General features: G+C 52.1%; 11 protein-coding genes and 1 non-coding gene across 12 annotated transcripts; 4 read left to right on the plus strand and 8 right to left on the minus strand.

Annotated features, from left to right (window-relative positions):
- Nucleotides 1-737: 737 nt before the first annotated feature.
- Nucleotides 738-1,940, minus strand: BJY04DRAFT_205112 (aldo/keto reductase family protein; the record flags this gene model as incomplete). Its single annotated transcript, XM_073713561.1, has 4 exons — nt 738-1,129; nt 1,194-1,629; nt 1,697-1,788; nt 1,874-1,940. 4 exons carry the CDS (start codon nt 1,938-1,940, stop codon nt 738-740), a joined length of 987 nt encoding a protein of 328 aa, XP_073575627.1.
- A 166-nt stretch (nt 1,941-2,106) lies between these two features.
- Nucleotides 2,107-4,738, minus strand: BJY04DRAFT_117828 (flavin-containing monooxygenase). The gene is made up of 7 exons (XM_073708278.1): nt 4,302-4,738; nt 3,846-4,247; nt 3,456-3,784; nt 3,064-3,404; nt 2,865-3,012; nt 2,696-2,800; nt 2,107-2,630 (listed from the first exon to the last, which is right to left on the minus strand). Exons 1-7 carry the CDS (start codon nt 4,477-4,479, stop codon nt 2,475-2,477), a joined length of 1,659 nt encoding a protein of 552 aa, XP_073575628.1. The 5' UTR covers nt 4,480-4,738; the 3' UTR covers nt 2,107-2,474.
- Nucleotides 4,739-5,468: 730 nt separating this feature from the next.
- Nucleotides 5,469-7,372, plus strand: BJY04DRAFT_117977 (uncharacterized protein). The gene is made up of 6 exons (XM_073708279.1): nt 5,469-5,659; nt 5,729-5,982; nt 6,052-6,335; nt 6,415-6,699; nt 6,758-6,868; nt 6,933-7,372. Exons 2-6 carry the CDS (start codon nt 5,757-5,759, stop codon nt 7,254-7,256), a joined length of 1,230 nt encoding a protein of 409 aa, XP_073575629.1. The 5' UTR covers nt 5,469-5,659; nt 5,729-5,756; the 3' UTR covers nt 7,257-7,372.
- BJY04DRAFT_117494 (putative C6 transcription factor) lies at nt 7,279-10,141 on the minus strand. Its single transcript, XM_073708274.1, has 6 exons — nt 9,492-10,141; nt 8,867-9,439; nt 8,670-8,818; nt 8,451-8,621; nt 8,029-8,373; nt 7,279-7,977 (listed from the first exon to the last, which is right to left on the minus strand). Exons 1-6 carry the CDS (start codon nt 9,615-9,617, stop codon nt 7,488-7,490), a joined length of 1,854 nt encoding a protein of 617 aa, XP_073575630.1. The 5' UTR covers nt 9,618-10,141; the 3' UTR covers nt 7,279-7,487.
- BJY04DRAFT_179244 (NCS2 family permease) lies at nt 10,115-12,564 on the minus strand. The gene is made up of 5 exons (XM_073709877.1): nt 12,336-12,564; nt 12,142-12,245; nt 11,257-12,073; nt 11,104-11,208; nt 10,115-11,055 (listed from the first exon to the last, which is right to left on the minus strand). Exons 1-5 carry the CDS (start codon nt 12,423-12,425, stop codon nt 10,411-10,413), a joined length of 1,761 nt encoding a protein of 586 aa, XP_073575631.1. The 5' UTR covers nt 12,426-12,564; the 3' UTR covers nt 10,115-10,410.
- A 2,487-nt stretch (nt 12,565-15,051) lies between these two features.
- Nucleotides 15,052-16,725, minus strand: BJY04DRAFT_179252 (major facilitator superfamily domain-containing protein). Its single transcript, XM_073709878.1, has 2 exons — nt 16,218-16,725; nt 15,052-16,155 (listed from the first exon to the last, which is right to left on the minus strand). The coding sequence occupies exons 1-2, from the start codon at nt 16,555-16,557 to the stop codon at nt 15,269-15,271; spliced, it is 1,227 nt and encodes a 408-aa protein (XP_073575632.1). The 5' UTR covers nt 16,558-16,725; the 3' UTR covers nt 15,052-15,268.
- Nucleotides 16,726-16,994: 269 nt separating this feature from the next.
- BJY04DRAFT_179255 (beta-class carbonic anhydrase) lies at nt 16,995-18,710 on the plus strand. Its single transcript, XM_073709879.1, has 4 exons — nt 16,995-17,625; nt 17,676-17,713; nt 17,785-17,924; nt 18,123-18,710. The coding sequence occupies exons 1-4, from the start codon at nt 17,540-17,542 to the stop codon at nt 18,348-18,350; spliced, it is 492 nt and encodes a 163-aa protein (XP_073575633.1). The 5' UTR covers nt 16,995-17,539; the 3' UTR covers nt 18,351-18,710.
- BJY04DRAFT_214018 (uncharacterized protein) lies at nt 18,600-19,449 on the minus strand (the record flags this gene model as incomplete). The annotated part of the gene is made up of 2 exons (XM_073715093.1): nt 18,600-19,101; nt 19,175-19,449. 2 exons carry the CDS (start codon nt 19,447-19,449, stop codon nt 18,600-18,602), a joined length of 777 nt encoding a protein of 258 aa, XP_073575634.1.
- A 526-nt stretch (nt 19,450-19,975) lies between these two features.
- BJY04DRAFT_205118 (general substrate transporter) lies at nt 19,976-21,738 on the minus strand (the record flags this gene model as incomplete). The annotated part of the gene is made up of 3 exons (XM_073713562.1): nt 19,976-20,370; nt 20,447-21,556; nt 21,612-21,738. 3 exons carry the CDS (start codon nt 21,736-21,738, stop codon nt 19,976-19,978), a joined length of 1,632 nt encoding a protein of 543 aa, XP_073575635.1.
- Nucleotides 21,739-22,660: 922 nt separating this feature from the next.
- BJY04DRAFT_214020 (uncharacterized protein) lies at nt 22,661-25,231 on the plus strand (the record flags this gene model as incomplete). Its single annotated transcript, XM_073715094.1, has 1 exon — nt 22,661-25,231. The coding sequence occupies one exon, from the start codon at nt 22,661-22,663 to the stop codon at nt 25,229-25,231; it is 2,571 nt and encodes an 856-aa protein (XP_073575636.1).
- A 163-nt stretch (nt 25,232-25,394) lies between these two features.
- Nucleotides 25,395-25,468, plus strand: BJY04DRAFT_t19. The gene has a single exon. It is a non-coding gene; the product is annotated as a tRNA-Val (tRNA).
- Nucleotides 25,469-26,233: 765 nt separating this feature from the next.
- BJY04DRAFT_214021 (putative catechol dioxygenase) lies at nt 26,234-27,228 on the minus strand (the record flags this gene model as incomplete). The annotated part of the gene is made up of 2 exons (XM_073715095.1): nt 26,234-26,924; nt 26,978-27,228. 2 exons carry the CDS (start codon nt 27,226-27,228, stop codon nt 26,234-26,236), a joined length of 942 nt encoding a protein of 313 aa, XP_073575637.1.
- Between the last annotated feature and the right edge of the window lie 306 nt (nt 27,229-27,534).

A 27,534-nucleotide genomic window follows, 5' to 3' on the forward strand; every position in this document is an offset into this window, starting at 1 on the left:
TATCTACCTCCGTTTAGACAGCGTTAGATAGATTCCATCATTGATGAGCAATGGTAAGATATATGCACGTTCTCTCATACCTTGAAGACTTGCCTTTCACGCTTAAAAGGCAGCATTCACATAACTGCACAAGAGGTGAAGCTTCAAGATAACTAGCGGTGTGAGGGGAAATCGCTTTGCTGCTACCTAGCCGCCGCTGCAGCCTGCGTGGCATAAATAACATGCTGCTCTACACATTATTCGTCAACCCACCTGAGCCGTCGAGGGCGTCGCGATCATAAAATGAATGTTAAGGAATATTTGACTTTAACCTTACTGATACTGAGCTACTTAGCAAGCGAGTGAGCTCTTTTGCTATAGCTCAGCTCTATTCTCAAATGATGTAAGACTACCCGAACGATTGAGATCCATCACTCAAGGAAGTGATATTTTCCAGCTTGGGCTTCAGTAAACAGACATAGATGGAAGGCGCGACGGGTCTATGGGACCGGCTGCGCTTGCCCTAGAAGTGTGTGCTCCTTCATGTTTAGTGATTCCTAGCTTTGTCTTTTAGGAAGGTGCAATGGGCAGCTCTGTGCCTTCCTTCTCAGGCTAATAGGATGTTCAGAAGAAATTTTGTTGTCGAAGGTAACGCTAGAGGAGAATAGTGGATAAACAAAGCGGCACATAGAAACAGCTATCAGGAAATATGCGTCCTCCACCAGCCTCTATCTGGCCTCGAATTTCTTAGATCAACCCTACAGATTCAACTGTTTCTCAAATCGCCCTCCATACCTCTCCCCTTGAACCACGAATCCGTCAAGAACTTTCTGTATCTCCTCCAACTCCACATCCGTCAACCTCACATCTGCAAAATTCTCCGCAACCCGTCCCTCCGTGGTAGCACCGGGGATCGGAATCGCCCCTTGCGCACGAACCCAAGCAATCGCGACCTGAGCCACAGTAACACCCTTAGATCTCGCAATAGCCCCAACAGCTTCAACAAGCTTGACATTATTGTCGAAGTTCTCCGGCTTGAACCGGGGTAGCTTATGCCGCATGTCGCCCTCGGGGATATCAGAGTGTTTCCGGAACTGGCCCGTCAAAAAGCCCCTTCCCAGCGGACTATACGCGATAATCGGAATTTTCACTACAGACCTTATCAGTATTTTCCAATGCATGGGTTTCGGTGACATATAGATCAAGAAACTCACATTCACGACAAGCCTCCACAACCCCATTCCCCAAGGCATCCGTCGTAAAAAGACTCAGCTCAATCTCCGCAGCCGCAATCGGATGCACCGCGTGTGCTCTTCCAATCGTCTTCGCACTCGCTTCACTAATCCCGATTCCGCCGATCTTCCCTTCGCGCACGAATTCCGCAAGCGTACCGATACTCGTTTCGATGGGCACATTCGGGTCAACGCGCGCGCACTCGAAGATATCGATTTTCTTGACCCCGTCGAGGATACGAAGCGCTTCGTTGACTGAGGCGCGGATGCTCTCGGGGTTGCACTCTGGGTTGTATGTTGCTGGGTTAAGAGCGCCTTTGATGCTGAGGGTTACTTTTTCGGTGTCTTCGGGGTATTGTTCGAAGTAGTGTTTTACGAGGTGCAGGGAGTTGGCGGTGGGGGTGCCGTAGAAGAGGGCCTAGAGGTCTCCTTGTCAGAATTATCAAGTCGCGGTGTTGGAGTGTAGGTAGTAGGGGGAAACTCACGCCGTTCCAGAATGTTGCGCCCTGCTCTAGGGCGGCTTTCATGACTTTGATGGCGGTCGGGTACTCGACTGGGGCCCATGACCTCGTGAATCCTAAGGGGTATCAGCTCGATATTCAAGAGTTTGGCACTTCTCGGCCTTGCGGTGCTAGAGGAGCAAAAGATAGCTAGAAATATACCCATGAGGCCATATCCATTAGGGCCGACAGCCTTGCCGAGAATGCTTGTAGGTGCGATTTGAGCCATAGTTTGAACTTGTTATATCGGGTGAGAAAACTTGTACTCGTCAATTGAAGAGTGAATAGTGAACTATGAAGATATACCAAGTACATGCTGAATCGTCTCTTTATAGCCATGATGCTATTGTTGATGCTTGGCGGAGTTAAGCATTGCTTGCGATCGCTTGGCTTGATTGATTTAGAGCTATGGAACGGAGATACTTTTCATGCACATTCGGCAGCAGGTAGTAGACCTTAATGTCTAGCGAATCGGAACTTATCGAAGCCGTTGGTGAGATTTGTGCAATGGGAAGAATTCCTGGGTGGGTTATCTCCAGGTGCGGTCGCTAACTCCGGTGCCTGGCTTTAAGTCCGAGGGCGTTAAGGTAGGTCCATTTTTCAAGTGAGCTGCTTCTATCATAATTGAACACCTTTCTATCAAGAGAACAATGGTCTTGTAAGATGTCAGTCTATGGCTGTTTGATAGTAGAATGATAGTCACAATTATATAAAATGGTAGAGTACAGATGGGCACACTTCAAAACTTCACCACCACAACACTTTAGAGTCCAACCCTCTTCTTCAAGACGTTTGCCACGCCTGCTAGAGAGAGCAGAGCCCTTCGGAGGGCATCGCGATCATAGACACCCAGCCAGAGGGCGAGAAGAAGACTCACCAGCCACCGCTTCCACCTCCGCCAAGCTGGTTTCTGAGTCCACTAGTTGCTTGTTAGCATTGCCTCCTGTTAAAATTGTCTTGATGGAGGAAAGCTTGGTAACAGACCTTGATATTCCAATCCCTCCACTTCGGGAACAGACATGCGTACCAAAAATACGCCTGTGTCCAGGGATATCCCATCGCGTTCCAGCTATTCTCATTGACGTACCACTATACGATAGCATTAGCACTGTGCGCGGAAGAGGGGGAACAGACAACGTAAGAGAGAACATACCGAGTTACAGCCCGCATGCCAGACTGTATTCCTCAACGCAGTCTGAATCTTCTCAATATACGTATCCTCAGCACTTAATTTAACATCCACAGACGCCGCCGAGCCATCCAACACTGGCTTGAGAACACGAAGAGCGTAGTTAACCGAGCTATAGTAGGAGTTAGCACACCATTAGCTCACAGATGGCCATGCAGCATACTTCTCAGCCGCCATAACCGCACTCGTATGCCCCGTAACTGTATTCGGCCCGAGCAAGAGGAAGAAATTCGGGAATCCGCTAAGAGCGGAATTGTTATATGCCCCGGGGCCAGCATAGCGGCCCCAATGTTCGTCGAGAGTCTGTTTGTTGCGACCATATACTTGCATGCCTGGAAGGAAGCGGTTCGTGTCAAAGCCAGTGGCCAAGACAATCACGTCGGCGGGGATTAGGCCGTTAGAGGTCTGGAGTCCCTCCGGAACAATCTGGAGGATTTTTGCGTCGCTGAGGAGCATTTTTTCATTGTGTAGGGAGTCGAGGTAACCGCAGTCGAAGATTCGACGCTATAGACGCAATTAGCCTACACTGAGCATAGAGGGTCAAGGGGCACTTGCCTTGCACCCAACCTCGAAGTCTGGAATCAGGATATCATGATATTTCTCCGGTGCCGTCTTGCGCATATAAGCCTCGATTTGCTTTCGGCGCTTTTGTCGGTATCGAGCAGCGGACTTCGTCATGGGAAACAACTGCCAATCCTCCTCAGCTCCGAGGTATATGAGGAAACGATGCAATGATTGCATCAACGGGACGTTGCGAAAGGTCCAGAGCATAGCGGGGGTGTAGACGAGATTCGCAGACTCAACGACCCAGTGCTGGCTGCGGATGACCTGCGTTACTGAGCCACTCTGTTCCATGATGGCGGGAACAATTTGTGCGGCCGTGCCTGTGGTATGTGTCAATCGGGGAAGTCCGTTAATCATGATTAGGGTTGGGTAGACACGCACATCCATTACCAATAACAACAACCCTCTTTCCTTCAAGGCTAACATCATGATCCCATCTTGCAGAGTGAAAGATCGATCCCTTGAACGTATCAACCCCAGGAATATCGCACGGCCTCGGCTCAACCAGGAGTCCCGTAGCACCGAACAGGATCTGGCACTCGTGGTAGGAGATCTCGTCCGTATCCACGTTGCGCAAGACCATGAGCCATCGCGACGCGTCCTCCCGCCAGAAACACTCCTTGACCTCAGTGCCGAATGTCATTTTTCCTCGTAACCCGTACTCGTCTGCCACCTCTTGTTGATACGCCTTGATTTCTTTGTACGACGGCATCAGTTTAGTCCATTTTGGATTTTGCGCGAAGGAGTAGCTGTATAGGGCGCTTGGGACGTCACATGCGCATCCTGGACATCATCTCGGGTTAGAAGGGCTCCAAGCGGCTGTAGAAGATCGTATACCTGGGTAAGAGCTAATATGCCACGTCCCTCCGCAGTCGCTGTGACGCTCGAAAAACCGAATATCATCCAGCTGGTACCATCTTTTCAGAGTGGCTCCAAGTGCGATCGCGCTGATCCCAGCGCCCACGCATGCGATCTGGCTGTAGGATGGTATAGATTTCGCGTTGGGTTGAGCCATTTTGTCTCGTTAGACGAGTAGACAGGGCCACCGCGAGAAAAACATTTTGTTTCGATAATTTTCCTTTGCGCTTAAGAACATTTGCTCGTACTGTGCGGACTCACTGCGGAGTGGCATCCCCGCACAGGGATGGGGCACGATTGCCTGATAGTGGTCGATCGTCCTGCACTCTACCGAGGTTACTGGTGTTCCCCCGGGCCAGCGTATCCAGGGGTTCGCCGACCGAGCCCATGTGCTTGGGAGCTCTAACTCCCCAAATCAGTGCATAATACTCCGTAAAACAATATCAAACGAGGGACAAAGGGTCTGGACTCTGCATTGTTTCGGTCATACGATCACGCATACGTTGGAGGACGACTTGGCTGGGTTTGGGAGGGTGAGACGAGAACACGAAAAATCTAGCCTCATCGCCTCATTTGCAGGGTTCTTCAACTTTGGGGACTCAAAAGACCCAACACCGCCACCTCGCATCTGATTTCGATGAGCGAGAAACTGTTCGCTTGGATAGGCCTCTCAGTTCAGCCTGGTCTCGCATTGTAGGACGGATCGGCGCCGCGGCGCAGCATCATTGCAATGCCGCAGCGGCCTGCCGACTCCGAGCCCACCACGGTCCGTCCCTCGCGGTTTGCTTTGAAGTTCATTGTCAAGACAAGACCTGCATACCTGGGCGCGTAAAATCGACATCCAACTCTTGCTTCGACCGAATCAATTTTCTTCATGTCGCACGACGAAACCACTCCCACTTTCCTGAGTCCAGACGCGTACGGCATCCTGCAGCGCGAAGATACTCAGCCAACCGCCATGGGCCAATCGTCTCACGCTATTCCAAAACATCGACGATGTTAGCGCCGACACTTGCGGCTCCAAAGCGAAAGGGCCGAAAAAGCAACGCCAACCCAGCCGCATTCGCGCTGTGCTGCGGTTGGAATAAATGGGACGCTGCGCCCCCGTGAAGCTCGATCGTGAGTGTAAGTCTGCCCCATGGCGAACGCGACTGAAATGAACACCATCACGATGGATTATTCCACGGCTGCGGGGCAGAATATGATCCAGATATACGAAGAAACTGGTACGCCAGGAACGAACCTTGATTTCCACGCTTGGAAACGACGCGGCTAACCAATAGCTTGAAGATCCAGGAAGATGGGAAGTGCGTAGGGGCGGCACGGAGATTATAGAGGTATGTACTGCCTTTTAGGCTCGCAGCTAGATGTTTTCCACAAGGCTGACTGTTGTTTCCGTCGTATAGCAGAAGAAAGATAGCAATTTGATCGTGTATGCGCCGAACGCCCCTCGTGCTTAGCCCAGACCTTGTCCTAACATCCATCGACAGCTTCCTCTCGGAGGAATACAAAAAAGAACACGCTCGTGGATACAAGTCGAATTTCCAGGAGGAGTTCTGGCCGGTATTGTTGGACGACATCAACGGTTCGTTCCACTGCGAATACAGCTTCCCACCGTCAAGCACAAAGGCCAACACCAACCTCAGCGCCAAACCAGCAGGTGAGCTCGCTCCGTATCTCTCAAATTGTCTAATCCCAGTCGCCACTAATACGGTATAACATCTTTTAGTATCATGGTCCTGTTTCAAGATCAAAGAAGTCAAAGCCGCGAACGACTATACCTGGAAACAGCCCGTCGTGCACGTAAACTGGGACCCTCGAACTGGCCGACAACTAGTCCATATCTTCGAACTGTCGCTCTCACAAAGGAAGAATCTGATCGATAAACTCGCGACCCACGCAGAGCGCAAAGTCAACCCGTTCAACTGGCACGCGTCCTTCGCACATATAATCCTCGAGCAGTATGATCATGCTTTCTGGATGTTGAGGAATCTCGTGAGGAACCAGGAAAAGGTTCGTTGGTTCGCTCGATCTTACCGACTGTCTTGAGTTGGATTGGCGTTGCTGACACTCTCGATCGTGATGTTTATAGGAACGCTCGAAACCAAAACACAAGGAAGACAAATTCCCGCTACTCCACGACATCTCCCGACATGTCTTTCACTACCAGGAGATAATCGAGGTAGCCGAGCACACACTGCAATCTCTAACGAAAGAGTTCATCCGGTGGCGCAGAGACGACGCCGACGGCGTCCAAGCGAACATCCAGACCTTTGTGAAAACCCGTCAGCTGATCTCCTACGAGGAGAAGAGAGCACACTCCCTCAAAACGCGGTCGAAATCGCTGAATGATCGGCACCAGAATGAGATCAACTTGGTGAGTAACCATTATTTCGCATCCAGTGTGATAACGAAGCAATGTTAATGGTATGCAGGCATTTAACCTCGTCTCCCAAGGCTTCGGCCACGACGCTCGGTCGGACAGTAACATGATGAAGACGATCGCAGTAGTGAGTATGGTGTATCTTCCCGGAACGTTTGTTTCTGTAAGTCTTCCCTTCCCTGAGCTATCACGTGCTTAATCTGCTCAAGCCGGCCTAACATCAACAGGGCCTTTTCGGAACCAACTTCTTCAGCTTCCAAGCCGACCCTGGGAACACCTGGCTTACAGCGGACGAGTTTTGGATCTATTGGGCCGTCACGATTCCGCTTACCATGGCCACGATGGGGGTATGGGCGATATGGCATTGGAGGGAGAAGTATCCTCTTTGGTGGCAGAAGGTGTTTGAGAGAAGAGGGAGTTCGCAGGAACCCGCTGGGTCGAAGGTCGCGGTGACCAGTGGGTCTAATGGTATCGCACGCGCTTCGTCGAATTTGCTAAGGATGTTTACACCTCAGAGGTTGGACGACATGCAGCGGCAGGAGACTGTTTGAGGAACTATCTACTCTACAGTCTGGTATAGTATAGTGTAACTATAGAATGTCTGGAAGGACAGCGATACGAGATTTATGACTATATATGAGGAACGAACAACGAATGCATAACAAAACGCTGGAAATAATTGCACTCCATGACCATCTAACCGTGTACCCAGCCTGGAACCAAATCGAAACAACTCCTTTATGCGTCTTGACTTCATAAACTGATTAAAATGCACCGTTATATCATTGAACGACAGCAGTTTCCGGGGTCTCGGACTTCACCGGCGGACTGCCGTCTGAAGGGGGGTCTCCATCCGAGGAAAACATACTGGCCTCACGGGGAAGCTGAACCTCCCGTCTCCGTGCAGTCTCCATGAGTCCTTTGAGTAACTCTTTTGCACAACCCCACCGTTGTGCGAACGCTCCGGCTGCGGACGTGAGTGAAACGAAGGCATCGCAGTTGACCGGGTCGTCTAGACCATCAAGTAGGGCGTACAAAGCTACAATGATATAATGCACATTGGCAGCAGGCATGTAGGAGCCCCAGCTGGAGCGATGGACAAGCGTCAGCTGAGCGACTTTGCGGGCCGAAGCAAAACATGCTTCTGAGACGTGAACTTGGGAGACAAGCGCCTGGGGTATAACTCGGTGAAGCGCGATAGTGTTGGGTATGTAGAAGAGCTGTGTTTTAAGAAAGCCATAGACGGCCGCTAGAATAGCATGGTGATACATGCTAGCAGATATTAGATCGATAACCCCTATGAACCGAGCTGTTGAGACTTACTGCAGAGAGAGGACATGAGGTAGGTCGACGTTTTCTCTTAGACACTGCGGTAGATGGCCGGGCCATCCATTCAGCTCTTGAAGCGCTTCAACTTGGTCGCTCTGAAGCTCCAGTCGGGACAGAGGATGCACCTCCTGAGAGAAGAGAAGCGGCCCTAGGTTGTATGTGATTCGGTTCAGGGTATTGACAGCATTGAATGAACATGCAATGTGCGCATCGGCGTCATACGTTTCTTTCGGATAGGTGTTTTGGTTGAGCTGAAAACAGCACATATCGACAGGCAGGCACGATGGATGTCTCGGTGGCTCGATTATAGGCTTCTCTCTCACTGAAAGTGCAAAAATCCTGTGCTATTAGTTAATATCGAGCTCCTAAAAGGCACACAAGTTGATGCAAGTGGACCTGCAACTCGGTTGACCTACATCGCAAGATTGAATATGCCCCAGTAAGTATGGTTGACTACCCTCGCCATACAAGCTGAATCTGGATCATTTTCCGATAAATGCGGCGAATTGAGGGAAATTTCCTGGAGGTTGTATGAAAGTTGTCCACGACTAATCCATCCTTGTCGTTTGCGGCCGGTAAGAAGGGAACTGGTCTAGTCAGCGCGGAAATCCTGAGACATCAAGCAGTGTATTTACCACATCCAGAGAACCCCGAGCCCTTGGGTTGTCTGTAAACTGGTACGACCCTCCTCCTTGTCTAATAATCGTTTCGCTTCTTCGTAGAGGTTCGTTTGAATGAGGGGTAAATTATCAGGGAGATCGTATGCAGCGTAGGCGGAGTATGACTGGTTAGAGTAAGCATCTGTATGAAACAACAGTAGAGGATAACGCACGCATGCATCAGCGAGCATGACATTAACAAGGAATGGAGAGCAGTATGACGCTGAAAGGGAGCCGGTTCTCATATCGCGGATGAACAAATCACGGTCGATAAAGTTGCAAGTCGGATGAACCCATGTGAACCACAAAGAAATTAACCGGGAGACGAGGCCGTCGTCGTGTACGATCGAGGTCCAAGGTTGTCCTGGCACAGAAAACCTGGGGGCGGCAGAGTATAATCCGGAGTTGAGGTGGTGTATGTGTGGTCCTTCAGGTCGCTCGAGCGCCCTCGATAGATCCAATAACTCTGGAGTCTGAGTCGGGTCAGGTCGCGGCGGTCGGTGTTCAAGATAGAATCGAATTTCAGGGTTTGAGGCTTTGTTGCGCATGAGGTAAAGCAGGCGGGCCACACAGGGGTTGCTGCGCTCCTGTACAAAACCCCGGAAGCTGTTCAACAGACCCTCCCTATCCTCCAGCAAATCAATATCGCGACTCAGGACACCGCGTCGGCGTCGATCGGTTGTTCGGTCGAGGGTACATTCGTGGCCGCTTTTGATGCAGTTGGCGCAGGGAGGAGCTCCGGTACACTATAGCAAGGACGGAGTTAGCAAGGGCCAAACAGGAGCAGGGTAGTGATACCTTGAGTTTGCGGGATTTGCAAGACGAGCATGCTGTGCCAACATTCTTTCTGCGTTTTTGAACGCCATTGGCATTAGAGTCGGAAGCCACGGGGGCGTGGCGGCGAGACTTTGAGCTGGGCATCATTTCAACCCATGCTTAGGATGGAAAAGAGCAAGTAACGAAGGAAGAGCCGGGGAAGAGGATAAGAGGCAAGAGGACGGAAAAGAGTCGCGAGAGGAAGGGAAGAGTGTACCGGGAATTTGGGAGTGACAGTCCCAGCAACTCAGGCTCAAAAATGCGATCCAGGAATGAAAGCGTGAGGAGAGTGATCGATCACCGTGCGGGATGTGACCAACTGACGGCAACTCGCGCCTGATTGGTGGATGGCCAGCCTGAGGCTTGAATCGCCTGGAGGACCCTGCAATGCTCCTCCATTCCGCGACTCTACTTCGTAGCGAGTTGGAGGTGAGCTCTGTGTCTTTTTCTTGTGCTTGAGATGTCATTTAGAGCAGTCTTGCTCAAGCGACAGGTAGAATCAAGGGAGGATTCCGGTCTCGCTCCTCGGCATTTGCTGCCGGCTGTCTGCCTCAGGTTGTTCGAGTCACGGGTTCTCGAATGCTTATTGGTGCCACCCTCGGAAGAGAGTTCCATCCCCTCCAGCCACCTGCACGCTGGCGATGTTCCTCTCAACCAGCGTTCATTTGTCTCTTCATTTGTCTCTTTTCAACGTTGTTTAAGCCTTTCGGAACATAATTAAAAACATATTACAGAGATATTCTCCTCTACTGAGCAACTGTCGACGCCTTTGGGCAAAACATTGCAAAGCGTGTGCTACACGCTGCTAAGCTAAAATAAACAACTCTCGCTAACTAATTACATATCCCAGTTCCAACTCCATATCCTCTGATCCATCACAGCCACTAGGTACACTGACGGCTCAATGCTGACCCTCACCCTTCTCCGCGACGCGCTCCTGTGACGTGGCCAATTTCTCGGCTACACGATCCTGGGACGAGATCGAACCCTGCGCCGTGACTCCAAAATCGAGATCGTTGGTCTCTTCATCCGGGCGCCAGAAATCCTTCTTTCCGTGAACAGCCCGAACCAGCCATGGGGGAAAGAAACCTCCGGGAATCTTCCAGGTCCAGGCGTCGTGCTCGTCTGCGCGGTTGGGCGGAACAATGCGGCCACCGCTCACCAAGGAGAGGAACCAAACACCACCATTGATGAGGATGTAGCTAAGAATACCGGCGATTAGACCATCCGCAATACTGTAAGTGAAGGGCATCATGGCGATGGTCAAGAACGCCGGAATGGCGTCTCCGAGGTATCGCCAGTTAATTTCAAGGGTAGCGTGCATCATCATGGCGCCCACGATAACCAGAGTGCTACCCGTGGCCCAGGGAGGGATGGAAGCGAAGATCGGTGCGAAGAAGACGGCAATAAAGAAGCAGAGACCCGTCACACAGGAGGTCAATCCGGTTTTACCACCTTCCGAAATACCAGCACCACTCTCCACGAATGCCGTCACTGGGGGAGATCCAAAGAGGGACCCGATCGAGATACTGATCGCATCGACCATCTGTTATCGGTTAGCAGTGTCCCATTCAAACTTGGCGATCAAACCTACATAAGCCATAGCACTGCCTTCAAAATCCTGAGTACGCTCATCCATAGTTCCAGCAAACTTGGCCATCGAATAGAGAGTACCAGTTGCGTCGAGAATATCAACATACTGCATCAGTCAGTACAGGAACAGTCTCTGATCCACTGTTCAACATACCAAGAATGTAATCAGTGCGAGACCGAATTGTCCGCCATGTCCAGCAATATCCCACTCCTGTGCCACGAGGGTGTGCTTGATCGGATGGAAGGTGACGACCTTCTTGAAGAAATCGAAGCTGCTATCACCGGTCTCGGTGTAAGGGAAAAAGGTGACTGGTGTTGTACGCGGCCAGGAGATAATTGACACCAGCAGAATACCAGCAATAACGGCACCCTTGACACGGTACATCATCAGGAAAACGGTAAAGAAACCACCACAGAAGATTCCAATCCACATGGTTGGGTTGCGCATCTTGCCGTAGGAAGGGCACAGCTTAGTTGTTTCGTCAAATTGATCTTGAGAGCAACCCGCCAACTGAATGGGGGTGTCCTGTGCACCTTGGATGACACCAAGACCAGCACTATAGCTGAGACCAATCAGGGTCAGGTACAGACCGATACCGGCACCCGTTGCCAGCTTAATGGAAGCGGGAATTGCGCGCGCGAGCCATTGTCGAATACCGAGTAGAGTCAAACCCAGGAAGATCCAGCCTTCAACAAAGACGGCAGTTACCGCAAGACCGTATGGAATCAATCCGCTGCCGTGATGACCGACGACAGTATAAGCGAAGTATGCGTTCAAACCCATACCGGGGGCCAAGGCGACAGGAAGATTGGCAAGAAGGCCGAGGAAGAAGGTAGCGATGGCGGCGATGGCGGCGGTTGCAGTCACGATGTCGCGATTAACCTCTTGCTTGCAGAGGAGGTATTCAGTATTGGTGTTGCAATTGTCGAACATGCCTTCCGGCGGGCACACGCAGGTTCCTCCGGTATCACTAGAGACGATCAATTAGCCCTCATCCCATGTAATTGCGCGAATAGTTCAACTCTGACGGATACATACCTCGTGATGTTGGAGTTGACCGAAATGATGTATGCCATCGCGAAGAAGGTGGCAAGGCCAGCACGGATCTCCGTGAAGAAGAAGGCTCCCTTGCGCTCGCGGGGCTAGGGGGCAAATCAGTAAGCGTCATCCTCCTAAGAGAACGTGCATCCCGCAGCAGGATGGATAAGCTCAACGGCTCTCGCGAGACATACATGACCCGAATTCTCCAGACGAAACCAACGCCCGACTGGGCTGCGAGCCACAGCCGAATTGGTGCGGCCAATCCACTCAGAGAACCCCATGGTGCTGAGAGTGATGAAGAAAAGTCGTTGGGAGGGAGTTGCTGCAGACTGAAATCGCAGAAAGCGTCGAGACGAGGACTCAGGCCTGAAAGAGCGACATTCAAAAACCTCACACGACAGGCGTGCTGGAGATTTTATTTCTCGACGCGACGGGAGGCAAAAAACCTTCAAATCCTTATCTTTGGGACCCTCAGTGGGACTCTCCGACTGGCGATAGGCTACTGCTGCAGCACTTGCCGAACTAAACCACGGAACGATTCCAGAACTGCGAGTCAGATGTCAGAATGACCGAAGCGAAGGCTGAGGGCGGATCTCCCCGAGGCAACGTATCAGCCCGTTGCTTATCAGCGAGACAAATCGTTTTGACTACGTGAATTACTCGCGAGTTGGCAGCTTTGAGGCTTCATGATCACAGCTTCGACAGTGTTCGCCTTCCCCCTCCCTTTTCCCCTGATTTCGAGCAGCAACGGTGCCAGCCGAAGGTTCCGCAACGTGGAGCCCCGGAAAAAAACCCCTCCCATTACGCACCGTCACTGCCAACAATTCAGCAGTATCCCTGCTCCCGCAATGCAATCTACGCAATCAGCACTATCAAATAAATTGATACGCGCTGTCAGCTTTCGCTCACTGGTCGCAGGGTTGCACTGGCGGCGATGGCCGACGCGCACAGCTCCAGCCTTATCAGCTCGTGTTATATCTCAGGAACCAAGCCAGATTCATTGCTAGCGTAAACCTACTTCCGCAGACATGATTCAATCAGACAGCTGAAACGAGTCGACAGGATGCAATCATTGATCCAAACTCTACGATACCCCAGATCCTGTGGGGTCTGTCTGTCGAAGGATTGTCTTGGTCAACCCTCCGGTTGTCCAACTGTGTCACGTCATTTGTCAGCTCAAGATATATACCGATATGCGCCGGAGCGTGCCTGTATCAGATCGGAGCGATACGTCTGAAGAATCGATCGAGAGCGCAAAACACTCTATGAACCCGGCGGCATGCGGCGTTCATGAATGAGCCTTCAGCAATCACCTCGCCTTGGCCCGCCTTTGAGGCACGGTATGCCGCGGCGACGTATCGGCGCTCGCTACCGGTAGGAGCTCTCCGATGATCGACCTGTTGAACTGTAAACATCAACGCCAAGTTGATGCCAATGCGATGGGTTGTTTGGAACGGCGGGGTCGGGCGCCAGCAGCGAGATCTGTCCATTGAGACAAACTGGACGATCAACGTGAAAGCCTATTCTGGATGCTCAAGGTCAACAGGTCAGCCTGGTAGACTTAGCGGTGAACCCTCACTTGGTTCTTAATTGCGGGAACCTACTTTCTCCCGGCTTGATGACATCGCTGGCTAGACCCATTTTAGGTGGAAATACCAGGTGAGGAGAAGCACTGAGCATACCCATGGCTATCATCATACTACTCTGCAACTACATGGCGGAGAAGAGACAATGTTGATGATCTCAGCATACCCAGCCGAGCTATACCGTGTGAAACTATCGAGCTGCGAGCTGGGAACGGCGCTCAACAAACAAACTGTCGGCACTGGCCAGCCCCGTCGCTGGCAGGTAATCCACAATCGTGGGAGCCAAAAGGTTGAGCACTTCCAACACTTATAGCCCCCTGATCTAGCAGCATTATTGCTGACTCCCACTTCCGACGGAGTCGTTGCGCCCATTCTTGGACTTGACTATTGTCTCTTGGGCAGATTGAATGGCCGTACACCTCAGACGTTCTGATGCTCGAGGCTTAACCCCTGCTGGAAATTCTGATGGACTTCTTGTAAACCGAGAAATGCCTCCGCCGAGTGGAGGTGTCCACAATCATTAACCACTCACGCAGTTTATCAAAGCTCTTAGACAACATCTGTGCCGGAACTATTGTGGTGGATAATCTCGATAGAGAAAACAGGCCTCCGCTGCTCGAACAGTTTTGGACAGTGTACTCTCGATTTCTAAAGCACTGACTGTACGTTATCCACCAACCGACATCCATGGCGGCCTTACAATAAGATCTCAACCTTCCCGAACCTCGATGGTGGAAACTAGGAGAAGAATGCTTTAAATAGCTATTAGCTAGGGAACGACGTTCGAAGAGTCCCTGTTCGTGCTGAAATTATGTGCGACGTTGCGGATGCGTAGGATATTTCGGGATCCATCCATCCAGGAGACCTAAAACCTCACTAGTTCAGAGACTGCCCTGATGGATTCTGGCGTCTTATTGTGATACCCAGTTGGATATCTAAGAGGACATACATACAAGCGCCCTGCCTCAATTCTGATAAGTACTTTTATACACCCGCAGTCCTGATATCATTACACATTATATCCTTCGTCACTCTTGCTAGGGTTGAACTAGCTTGACGATCATCCTTCTTCAGCTTATAACCGCCATTCAACGGATCAAGCACTTGCGCCTTCCTCCTCGATCTCGCTCACCGGCTTCGCTGTAAGATACACCCACGAGGAAATCGCAACAAGCAACGAAGCCGCAGCTGAAGGCACTGGTCAGCTTCTGTACCATCAAGCATGTGTGCTCAATGCCCTTCGTTCTCGTCATGGCAGAGCCGACTGAACTAGATTGGAGGACTCACCAAGCGTGACATTCGCCCAATAGTATCCCAGCACCTCCGAGAAGCCCCCCGACATCAAAGGCCCAACCACCATACCAATCGTGAACGGTAGCTCAGTGAGGCCAGAAAGCCTCGAGTTCCCTCCGTAGGGACCGAAAATAGTCGGATCTTTCGATTCAAGGTCATGCGCGACGGCTATTCCACACCGACATTCTCGTTAGTGGCACACCTCCTAAATGTTGACGCAAGTAGCTCAGCGCATCATCTGCACTCTAAGCAAAGCCCCACAGGAAGCCACGAAAGAAACAGAATAAAAGAGACTCAGACTCACCCATCATCTGGAAAGTCCCCGCGCCCCGAATAAACGCCGCTGCAAAGCCAATCCCCGCAATCGCAAGCACGAAAACTACCTCTCCAATCCTTCCGCCTAGATCTCCCCACGGCAGATCATATCCAGGCACTCCGAGCAACCAAAGCAGCGGCACGAGCGCCGTCCACCCAATCGTCGTTGGATACCGTAGCCCAAAGCGATCCCGCAGCCATCCGATCGGCGGTCCAAAGAGGATACTGGGTACTTGCAAGAGGAGGAAAAGAAGACCCACGGCGAGAGGACCCCAATTGAAGGCGTCGCGGACGTGCACGGGGAGGGTGGTGTCGAAGGCAGACAGGATAATCGAAAGGATGAGCGTATTGAACAGGCCAGCAAGGATCTGCGGGTTTGTGAGCATCAGAGTATAGAAATTCGGCTGCGTTGTAGTCTTGAAAGGATCTTGCGGCTCTGGCGGCGGAGAGGGCGTTAGCGATGGGGGCAGGAGACGTGTTTCCTCATCGTCTTCATCCCCATCCTCCACATCTGTTTCAGACGGTGTCGACGGCGACGACGTCGCGCGGAGATCAATCATAACCAGCCGGGCCAGGAAGTCAATCACGAGCAGGAGAAGCGCCCCAGACCACGCAGGCCAGTACCCGAGCAGTTCCAGGAGGGTTCCCGACACCATCGGGCCCGCGAACATGCCGACGCCAACAAACGACATCGCCGTCCCGACAACCTTACCCTTATTCTCGCCTTTGACATTATCAACCAGCGTTGCGAATGCGACGATCCACACGGACGAGCTCGCGAGCGCTTGGAAGATCTGGCCGAGGATGAGGACCCAAACTATCACCTTATCAGCTAACTGTCACTCCAGAGCGTTCATGCAAAACCAGTAAGTGACATACTACTCGGCGCACAAGCAACCAGCCCCGTCCCCAGCGCACAAGCCGTCAATGACAGCAACAGCGGCACCTTCCGACTCGGCGTCTTGTCCGCGAAATGCGCTATACACGGCGCCGAGACGAGCGAAACCACACCGTAGAGCGTTAACAGCGTCGTCGTGAAATTCTGCGTATCGGCCGGATCATGGCGCAGTCGGGTCTCCAGCATATACGGTAAAATGGGCACCACAAAGCCGAACAGAAACGACTCGGAGAACAAGCTTATTGTCGCGGTGGTGATTATGAAGGTTTGTGAAGACCGCCAGCTGTAGCCCCATGGGAGGGGCGAGTCTGTGACTGTCATGGTTCCGTAGGTAGGTTTATGTTGTGCTATCTTTGTTGCAGAGGGAGCAATACGTGGACAGCGTCCAGAGGAGAGGAGATGTAGAAGTAGAGTTTCTGCTGAGGGGAAGCTGTCAGGTTTTGCAGATTGGAGGTGAAGGGGCGTCAATCACGCCACCAATTACAATTGGCAGCTGAGTCGGAGGCTAGGGATCGTCTGGGATTTGTTGCTGACAGGAACGATAAGACGCCACTATTATGACTAGCAGCGGCACTTACCGTATTGGTTTAGGCTTGTCTGACCCTCTGGCAGCAAACAAGTTGGTCCCCCGTATCGATTCTGGTTAGGTTTTGCTGGAGTGCAGGTATACGGGTATATCATTTGGATAATCCCGAAAGAAGGCGCAACCTGAACAATACCAGAGATTCCTCACGGATTAGATCGGTTGAGGAATTGATCCCCGTTTTGTATCTTCTTTGGGTAGAATGGAATGTGGCTGAAGGGAGAGAGCTGAAGCTGTCGCTGCCCGGACCCCTGTCTCGGATCAGGCTCTCAGCTGATTTCGTCTTGGCCTGGTTCTGCAGGGAGTGTAATCGTCACATATTTCCGAGAAAAAGCAAAGATAAAAAGGGATGAGATGGATAGATCAACGATGGGTGGATCGAAGTTAGGGCTCCCTGCATCACCTGAACCACCCTGAAGCTGCCGGGATCAGCTATCTCGATCTTATGGACGTCCATGTCCTCATCCGCGGGGTAAATGGCGAACAAAGCCAAATCGCGATATCGCAAAAGCAAGCATCCAGACAGCTTCACCGTTCATGGAGGAGGTGTTCGTCACGCAATCCCGCGAAGGATGGCAATACCGGCCTCGGCCAGCTCATAAGAGCGAGCTTCCCCGCTGGTTGATCTCGTCTGCGGACTCTTCGAGCAGAAACTAAGTACCTTGTCTAAAAATACATTATTTAATACTTGACCCGACCGACCTACCTTACAACAACACCATGTCCGTCGCCAAAGAATTCGAAGCCGCGAACGCGAACTACGCTTCCTCCTTCACAAAGGGAGATCTCCCTCTCCCTCCTGCACGGTAATCATCAAGCCCCTTCTTATAAGCCTCAACCTTACTTGAGTGTACAGAAAAGTCGCCGTTCTCGCATGCATGGACGCTCGCCTTGGTAAGCAGAGCTACCCCTCTACCCCGCACCGCCACCTCAATTACCTGCATCCAATACTGACCATCATACAGACACAGCCCGCGCCCTGGGCCTCGAAGAAGGCGACGCCCACGTCATCCGCAACGCCGGCGGCCGCGCAACCGACGCCCTACGCAGCATCGTCATCTCGCAGCAGCTCCTCGGCACCAGGGAGATTGTCATCGTGCATCATGTACGTCTCTCCTTCCCTTCCCTTCCCTTCCCTTCCCTTCCCTTCCCTTCCCTTCCCTTCCCTTCCCTGCAGACTGCAAAACAACCCTGCATATGCAGCTATATACTGCTATATACTGCAATGCACGTAACTGCAAGAGTCTAGGGGAAGCACAAACTACCTAATCCACCCTTTTACTAACCTGTATACTGAACCAAGACCGACTGCGGCATGCTAACCTTCACGGACGACGCCATCCGGTCGAAGATCAAAAGCGAGCTGGCGCAGAATGCAGACCATATTGCCTTCTTGCCCTTTGGGGATTTAGAGCAGAGTGTGAGGGATGATGTTAAGTTGTTGAGGGAGTCTCCGTTGGTGCTGGATGTGCCGATTACGGGGTATGTTTATGAGGTTGAGACGGGGAGGATTGTGAAGGTTAGTGAGTGAGAGACGACTTCGGTTGGGGGGTTTGAGGGGGGGGTTGTTAGGATTCTGAGGTTAGAGGAGTTCTGAGTGTCTGGGTTTGGGAGTTAAGAGGTTAGGCGGGTGTCCTGGTGGTGGTTGTGGTGAGGTGAGGTGTTAGGGCTGTGATCTGGCGGGGAGTTGAGGATGATATTACAATGACTTATGATCTTATTTTCCCTACGCAGGAGATACATACTGAAATTGATTGAATGAGCTACAAACTCATAAAAATCACATCTCATTCCTCTCAACCAACGGCCCAACCCTCTGCCCCTCCAACTCCCCCCACCACCCCGGCCGTCTCCTCACCAACCCCGAATAAAACCAGCTGCCCATCGTAAAAACATCATAAACCGGCAAGTCCACCGCACTCTGTACCGCCTCCGCATAAACCGGCATCTGCGTACACTCCAGCACAATGGCGCCCACATTCTCATTCTCAGCGACCACCTCCTTCGCAGCGGTGATCATCTCAGCCTCGATATCGTCGTGGCTATAGGGGATCTGCCCCCTCACGAGAGACTGCAGAGAGCCATTGGGCTTCACGCCTTTGATTATACACCGGGATGAGGAGACCGGTGGGATGCCGAGGTTTGTGAAGTGGCTGTCTCCTAATTCGTCGGCGTTATAGGTGATGATTGCGATTTTCTTGCTGGGGGGGAGGAAGGAGAGTATTGAGGGGATTTGGAGCAGAGATGATGTTGCGATGGGGATTGGGAGGGCCTCCGCTAGTCTGTTTGATACCCCATGAGCTTCTCTTCCTCATTTTGGATCTGAGTTTGAAAGGGAAGGGAAATGGAACGTACACCCCCTGAGCTTGCGCCAGGAACCCACAGCTGGTGATCAGCCCGACTGCACCACGTTCGGCGAGCTTCTTGCCTGCGGCGATGAAGGATGCGAGGAATTCCTCATTGTAGTCGTCTTTTTTCACGAGGATGTTTTCTTTGGAGCCTTCGGCGAGTTCGCGGATTAGAGGGAAGGACCAGGTGTTGGAGTTGAAGGCGTCGCCGGAGGGGCGGTAGAAGAAGCATTCTACGGCTAGGAAGCCGAGGGGGGGGAGGGTGGGGGTTTTCGAGGGCATTGTTTAGATGTTCTTGGGTGATGAGTCGTTTGTAGTCTGATTAGGGGTATTGGGTTGGATATATGATGTTGGTCTATCTACATATCTGCCTAAATCATCTATCTATATGTATCGTCGGCCACAGAGTTGGGGTAGAGGAACTCGGGATATCCCGAGGGGATCCTCCGGCCAATGAATGAGGGGGTTGTTATCTATATACAGCTACTCCAAATACTTCGATTTCGACTCTGGGGTGATAACCTGGTACAGAGAGGTTGACTCTGTATCTGGTTCTCGGTGATGGAGATGCGAATAAGTACAGTAGCTAACCCTAATATGAACAGATAGAGTATATCGAGAGCATAGCAGTAAAGATGTAGGTGAATTATATAGGCAAGTAGACTCAGATACTACAGAGTCGGTAAATTAGCTAGATATCTATTAAGCTGCATTATAGGGATACCATTCACCATAGAGCTTGTATGAGTTATCATCAACCTCAACCCTAAGCAAATACTACATCAAAACCCCCTACCAACACTCCAACCTAAACAGCCCCCTTCCCATCCTTCCCAGCTATCTGCACCTGCACCTCCTCCTCATCCCTCTCCCTCCCTTCAAACACCTCCCCACCACTCTTCAACTCCTTACTCCTCCTCCAAACCCCCCACCAACTGCCCTCAAACAGCTCATCCAGCTTCTCCAACGGCACACCCGCCGTCTCTGGCACAGAAACAAACACATAGATCAGCGCCAGAAAACACCACCCAGCAAAGAACAAGAATGCGCCCCAGTTGTTCGTGCTAGACAGCAAGGAGGGAACACCCTTGTTGACCCCGAAAAAGAACAACCAGTGGAAACACTGCGTGAGCGCGGCGCCAAACGACCGGATCTGGTTCGGCCAGAGCTCCGAGACGAAGATGTAGGGGAGGATCAGGAGGCCTGTTTTAATACCATGTTAGTCTTACCCGAGTAACAAAAGCTCTTGGTGGTGTAGTGAGAAAGAAAGATGACATACCAATCGCATAGCCAAACCCATGAATAAAAATCGCCGCGAGCGCCGCCTGCCCCGCCGCAACAGGCACATCACCCTGCTGCTGAAACTTGATAAACACCCCAATATACACATCACTGAGCATCTGGATCGTGATCCCCAGAAACAAACTATTCCGTCTGCCCAGGGCATCGACGAAAAAGAAACTCGCGATCAGCGTGAAGAAGAACTTGCTCATGCTGTACATCGCCGTCACGAAGAGACTATACGACGCGTCTCCCTCGATCCCCACCATCCCGAGCACCGGGACTAGGTAGGTGGTTATACTGTTTGCGCCGGAGAGCTGGGCGAGCGCGTAGGAGATGAATGCCTGTTGCGTGCGGCGGAGGTTGGATTTCACGCCGAAGGTTTCTTTCAGGACGGCGAGGAGGCCGCGGAGGGAGTATGTGGATGCGGAGCCAAATGCTTGACGTTCCTTGGTGATTGAGGCGCGGATGAGGGAGAGTTCGGACTGGACTCTTGGGTGGTCGAGGGGCAGGCCGCGGAGGAGGACGAGGGTTTCGGTGGCTTCGTCGTCGCGGCGGGCGAGGTAGAGCCAGCGCGGGGACTCGTAGATGAAGAAGCTGGCGGCGATGACGAGGGCCATGAAGATTGCCGGGGCGAAGAAGGGGATTTGCCATTGCAGGGTTGTGGGGGGCATGTGGTTGAAGCAGCCGTAGACGGTGAATGCTGCGACGAAGAGGGAGAGGAGCATGGCGACGCTGAACCAGCTGGTTAGTAGCCCGCGGATTTCGGCGGGGGCGATCTCGACGAGAGAGACGGGGCCAATGACTGTTAATGGGCCGATGCCAAAGCCTGAGACGATTCGGGCGGCGTAGAGGGTTGCGATGTTGCCGCGGGAGCCGACGGCGATCATTTGGCCGATTATCCAGATGGAGGCGTAGAGGCGGAATGACCAGAGTCTGCCAACGCGGTCATTGATGAAGAAGGAGAGGGCGGCGCCGACGCCTGCGCCGATGTAGACTAGCGAGACGAAGTTTGCGACTTGACCAGGGTTTGTGGCGGAGATTATACCGAAGTCTTTCTGGAAGCCGGGGAGGGAGGGGATTGTGGAGCTGGAGCCTTGGTCCCAGCCTGGTGGAGTGGTTAGAATAGAGGTTGGGGAGGGAGTTAGGGTAGCTGAGCATACATAGTGGAATACCAGATAATGCCAGTAGGGCCTGGGTGAGGAGCATGCGGTGGTTGGCAATCAAGGGCCGCGGGGAGTTCTTGATGTTGTGGACATATTTGGCGAGGGTTGAGTCTTTGAGCGGCATCTTAGAATAAACTGATGTAGTAGTGGGAATGAGAGTCTGCTGAGGCAGACCCTTTATACATCAATGAAGATGTTTATCAGGTATATCAGACGGTGTAGTAGATAGTCCTATCTGGTCAGATAAGTGCTGATATCGTCTCGGGAGAAGCCGATAGGAGCACTCCAAGACGCCTCCAACCATGGATTGCTTGGCCATATGAACATTCAGCGTCTCTTCTACCCTCTAATCATGCATTGAAGGGCCTTTGTATACAAAGGACGCAAGCTGGTACTATAGTTGACAAGAGAGGAGCACGCGACTAATCCAAGGACAAAAATGTCGTGAGACTCGCACTGCACTTCGGAAGAAGCCGAGTTGATAATGCGGGGTGCGTCTCCAAGACCAGATAAGCCGGTCCTGAGGTCAGTGGATGGATTCTATGTACCACCAGTAGGAAACAGCACAGTGAGAAGGTGGCGTCAATGCTCTACCTAGGTATATGACTACAGCTACTTAGGGCAGGGTCCCTAGATACTCCTCAATCGTGCCCTAATTGATCACAATACAGAATCTGTCTATACAACTACAATAACAGGCCCATGGTATACTACAGTGTCCTTGTGCATGGTTAGGGACACAAAGCACCACTACAAGGCCCCAGCTTCAAGGCTCCTACACGGTGTAACCGCACACAAAGCCCCTGAACGACCCAAATCATCCTTAACAAAGCCCATGCAAGAACATCCCATCGCTATGTCCTCGTTTCCGATCCCTCCCGATCCACAAAGCGCATTATCCTTCACAATGCCAAGTCCACAAAGAAACCCTAACAATGCACCCCTCTTCCCTCAGTCGTATATAAACTCCCCCGAGATTCCTCCGAGGTTGTCCGATATCTATACTAGATTAGGCGTTATACGTTACTCCCCAAAAACCAATCAAGATGGCACCAGGTATCGGCTTAGGAATCGGCATCGGAGGCGACGAGTCCCCTGAGGAAGAGGAGAGAAGAAGAGAACTCGTACATGCCGAGTACTACGACGATGACACTCGCAGCAATGATAATATTCCATCTCAGTCCGAGGCTTCTGATAATACGACCCCGCACTCAAGCCCCTCGCAGCGCTACGAGTCGCCCCCCCATAGCTCCTTCACCGTGGACAGCCAGCAAAGCGGCCGGTCTATCAGTCCTCAGACGAGTAGCCCTGCAAGCAGCGAGGGGTCACCCGAAGCTCGACGAAATAGCACAGACTCATACAACGGTCGGCGCGATGTCAAGGGGAAGGGGAGGCAAGTCGTGGTCATGGAGTCAGACGAAGAGGAAGAACAGCAGCATACCCCCCAATCCAGTCCCCCTGAGAACCAAACAAATTCTCCGCCAGCCAGGAGCCCCGAGGAAGAAGCACAGCTCTCCTGGCTAAGATCCCACATGGCAGACATGAAAAACCCCAAACCCAGATCCAACCCCCCGCCCCAGCCCCTCCGGACGCCCGATTCCAATGCTAGTTCCAGCTCCAAGATAAGCCCGCTCGTCAACAACGGCAATCCTTCCTCTGCAAGCAAGATCCGTACCCGCAGGCGGATCTCCTACAGCGACGCCAGCACAACAGACGACAGCTCAGAGAGCGGCAACGAGGAGATCGCCATGCTCCGGCGCGCAAAGAAAGAAAACCAGAAGATGTTTGCGCGGCTCATGGCGGACCCCGACTTGAACGAGGAAAAACGGCTCAGTAAGATCATGGAGTGGGTGACGCAGATTCAGGTTGCCGAGGAGAATGCGCGGCTGCTCGTGTATGATCTGCGAAATACGATGAAGATGATGCATAAGGAGCAGAGCGAGCTGCAGCGGAATGCAGATGAGACGTGGAATGACCTGATCAGGCGGATGGATGAGCTCAAAGAGGTGAAAGAGAAGCTGGACCAGACGGAGGCTGACAATCGCGAGCAGAGGAGGATAATCACGGCTAACAAGGCAGCTACGGCTCGAGGAGCCGCCGGGACCACAGCCAAGGAGGCAGCAGTGAAGGAAGAGATGGATGCAATCCGGGGCCGGCTGGCACGTATGGAGTGGAGAGATGGCGAAATGAAGGACAAGATTGCAGAGCGGGAGGCGATGATCCTCGAGACGCAACAGAGTCTCGGTGCTGCAAACCAAGCAATCGAGCATTACCGGGCCTTGCTGGAGCGCGCGGAAAAAGACACGTCGGGGTATGGCGAAAGTATTCACGGGTATGTAGGGCTTCTTACAAAGGAGAATGCCAAACTGAGGGAGCAGCTCATCCGAGTCAGTACCTTTATGGCTGGAAATCGTGCGGCCGATGCTGGACGCTGGGACGAGGTCAAGTATGAGCCCAAGCTGATCCAGCCTCCTCCGCAGCTGCCGCCAACGAAGCCCTCCGTACCAACGTACGGAACTATCGACAGGAACATTCCCGATGCCCCTGCCCCTGGTCGAGTTGAAGAAATCATCGAGGAGGATAGCCCCATACCCACACAGACCCCAAGCCGCAAAACACCTCTCATGCTCAAAATGCAGCGCCGCATAGCCCGTACGAAGAACCGACCTCGTCGAGCAGGCTCGGAGTCTCCAGACGCCGCCCGCCCAACAGACATCAAGCGCCGCTTCCGCGAGGAGCGCGCCGCAAGCACCTACCTGCAATACCGAGACAAGAAGAATGAAGTCGATGACTCCCTCCTCCGCACGAAAGGCCGGCACACGGGGGTGTTGAAAGTGTACCCACGTAAACGCACCCGTCTCACAAATGCCTCAGTCCTAGAGCAACGGGTGGACGCAGTAACCAAGACCTCCAGACTCTCTCATCTCACCGTCGGCGACCTAATGAAAATGCGACCCAAGGTCGGCCTCACAGTGTACGACCGACGCAACGACGCAGAGATGGCGAGGAGGCTAGAAGCAATCAGCTTCGATCGGGATGGACCTGGGCCGGAGTACGTTAGCCCACCGAAAGATGCCGACGATTCATCTCTTGTCACGATAGCCCGAACCGTCGTCCCCTTCCTCCCCCGTAAATGGATGTTCACTCATGGAACTCCACCGCGTTCAACGCTCAACTTACCCAATATAACCAAAGACGAACGGCGCCACTGGCAAAAGGTCGCCAAGACCTGGACGTTAGGCCCTGACATGTCAAAGAAGAAGAAGAAGAATGTGCGATTCAACGATAAGGTTGAGTACGAGCCGTCCGATTCAGGATCCGAGAGGAGGTCGGAGCCTTCCGGCCCACCACGGGGCCCGGGAGCCTTTATTGATTTCCTCAGTGCTATGATCCGGGTCCTGTTAATCATCGTGCTGCTCTTGTCTGTCTGTGTTCTGTTGCAGTATATCTTTAGTCTGATCTTTCAGCGGGCTATTCCAGGTGAGTGGATCGATGCGAATGTGCTACCTAATGACATCGCGTCTAGGATCCGCAGTTCTGGGCCTGATGGACGGCCGAAGGTGTATGAATTTGAGGTTGCGCGGTGGAGTGATGTTGACGCGGAGATTTATGGTTAAGGTGTGTGGGTCGTTGTTGTCTTCTTTGCTGTATATTTGTGGCAGGCAATCAGATACAATTTGTACTTTTTCAATAATTGATCATGTAGCCTCGATAGCGAGAATAAGCTACGGCTTAACCTAGCTTTATAGAGCATTAATGTAAAATGCTAAATATACAATTGGCCGGTTAGTCTAGTTGGTTATGACGTGAGTTTAACACACTCAAGGTCGCCGGATCGAGCCCGGCACTGGTCATTTCTTTTTGCTTTCTTTTTTTTTTTCGCCCACTTTATCACAACGACAAGCGACGTGACGAGCGTTTATTTTTCTAGATGTGTTCGTTCAGAAAGATTTCTGGGCTAATAGCTCTGAGCTTGTACGAATCATAGCAAGCAGCATTATTTTCGCCATGTCCGATCTCATTTGAAAAGATCATGCAACTGCAACTGGTGATGTGTTGGAAATATATATTCACCCTCACACTCAGCCTAGCAACTCACACTTGGTCGAAGTACTATCTTCTTCCAATTCATAACAGCTAAAACAAAAAAGACACCTAGGGAACTTTGCCTCCAGGGTTATCCCCCGTACACCTTCTCGAATCTCAATAGCTGAGTACATCTGCCGCCTCGTCGGTTATGCGCACCCGGCACATGGAGTCATGGATTCTCGGCTGCTGATCCGGGGAATTGCAGCACTGACAACTCCAGCTTTCCAATTGGCCGAATCGCACGCCACCCCTGCTTATCTCGCATGGTCGGATGCTGGGTCGGCTCCCCGCCACTGATCGCCCGCGGCTTTTGTCTTCTGCCAGAGCCTGCAAGGTCCCTTGTTATTTCCAGGACGATTTAGAATCGGACTATATCTTTAATGGAATAATAAGGTTCATGTGTGAAATGTAAAGCACTCGCAGAGTGTATGTATGAATATGAATATGCTAAACTCCAGATATCAAGAACAGAAAGGAAAGAATTTATGTACATGTCTCATAAAATTTTGCACTCAGAAATCGTCAAAAATCTATAGCTTCTCCTTCGTCGACTTGTTGAAGCGCTCGAATGAGGAAACCGGAGGCGCGGAGTTCGGGTTGGGGTGGTGCTTCTTCAGCGCCATTGTGACATTGTATTCGAGATCGAGGCTCGCCTTGGGGTCGTCGGTCTTAGGCTTGAAGTCCACGACAAGATCATCCTTAACCGCAAACACGGAATCGATGTCGAGATGAGGGTCGTCAGAGGGATAGATCTGGTTGATAACAGTCGCGTAATCCGGGTGTGTGATCATCAAGTGAATGTGAGCGGGACGCATTGGCGAGCGATCCATGATGTTCAGGAGCACACCGGCGGGACCGTCTGTGGGCAGAGAGTAGGGAGTTGGGTGGTAGCAGTACCAGTAGAACTCGCCCTTCTCATTTGAGCGGAACTTGCCGCGCAGGTTGTTCTCAGACTGCTTGGGATCTTGGAAGTCGTACTGCCCGTTTGCGGAGGCTTGCCAGATGTCGAGAACAGCGCCCTCGATGGGTGCGCCAGTCTCCATGTCCTTGAGGACACCGTGCATGTATGTGACTTTTCCTTCGGGGTTGGGGTCTTGAATGATGGAGTCGCCGAGAGCGCGGAAGGGGGCGTTGGGGGACCAGAAGGGACCGAGAATAACGTTGGAGGTAGGGGAGAGGCCTTGCTCGGTGATGATGCGGTTGGCAATTTCGTCAACGAGGCTGTCGTCTGTTAGTTCTGTGCGCTTGGGAAAGTGATTATAAGTGAGACATACGACTCGAGACCGATCACGTCGCAGATACGGTGGCATTCATTGCGAATGGGAGTGCTGATCTTGCCAATGGAGTTAATGAACTCAACACCGAGCATCCACTCGGCCGGGGTGAGCTCGACTTCACGGGCAAAGTCGTGGATGTGCTTGATCAGGGAACCCAGGACAACGCGAGCGCGGTCGGGGGTGTTGGGGCCCATGGCATTAACCACATAGGGGGTGAAGTTGGGGTCGAAGCGGGGGTTGGCAGACATTATGGCGGTGATGTATGTGGTAGAGGTAGTGGTAGTACTTTGGAGGAGAAGAGATGGGAGTGAAACTGGAGCAGAGGCATGGTGGGAGGAATGGGCGACTTATAGGAAGTCGAGCAAGAGGCGACGGCAGATACATCGGCTCGACAGTTCGAGCTTCCCCATAATGAACCGTGGGCGCAATTCTGCTTGCGGCAGTTGCTCGACCCCGGATTGCTGACTCACCCGGAAAACATCTTACCCGCGGAGTAAAATAATTGCCCTGGGCGCTCGTCCTATCATGATCATGCCATTACTTTGATTGTCTCG

The sequence above is a fragment of the Aspergillus karnatakaensis genome (genome assembly GCF_047715665.1).
Source record: "Aspergillus karnatakaensis strain CBS 102800 unplaced genomic scaffold BJY04scaffold_5, whole genome shotgun sequence".
NCBI lineage: Eukaryota > Fungi > Ascomycota > Eurotiomycetes > Eurotiales > Aspergillaceae > Aspergillus > Aspergillus karnatakaensis.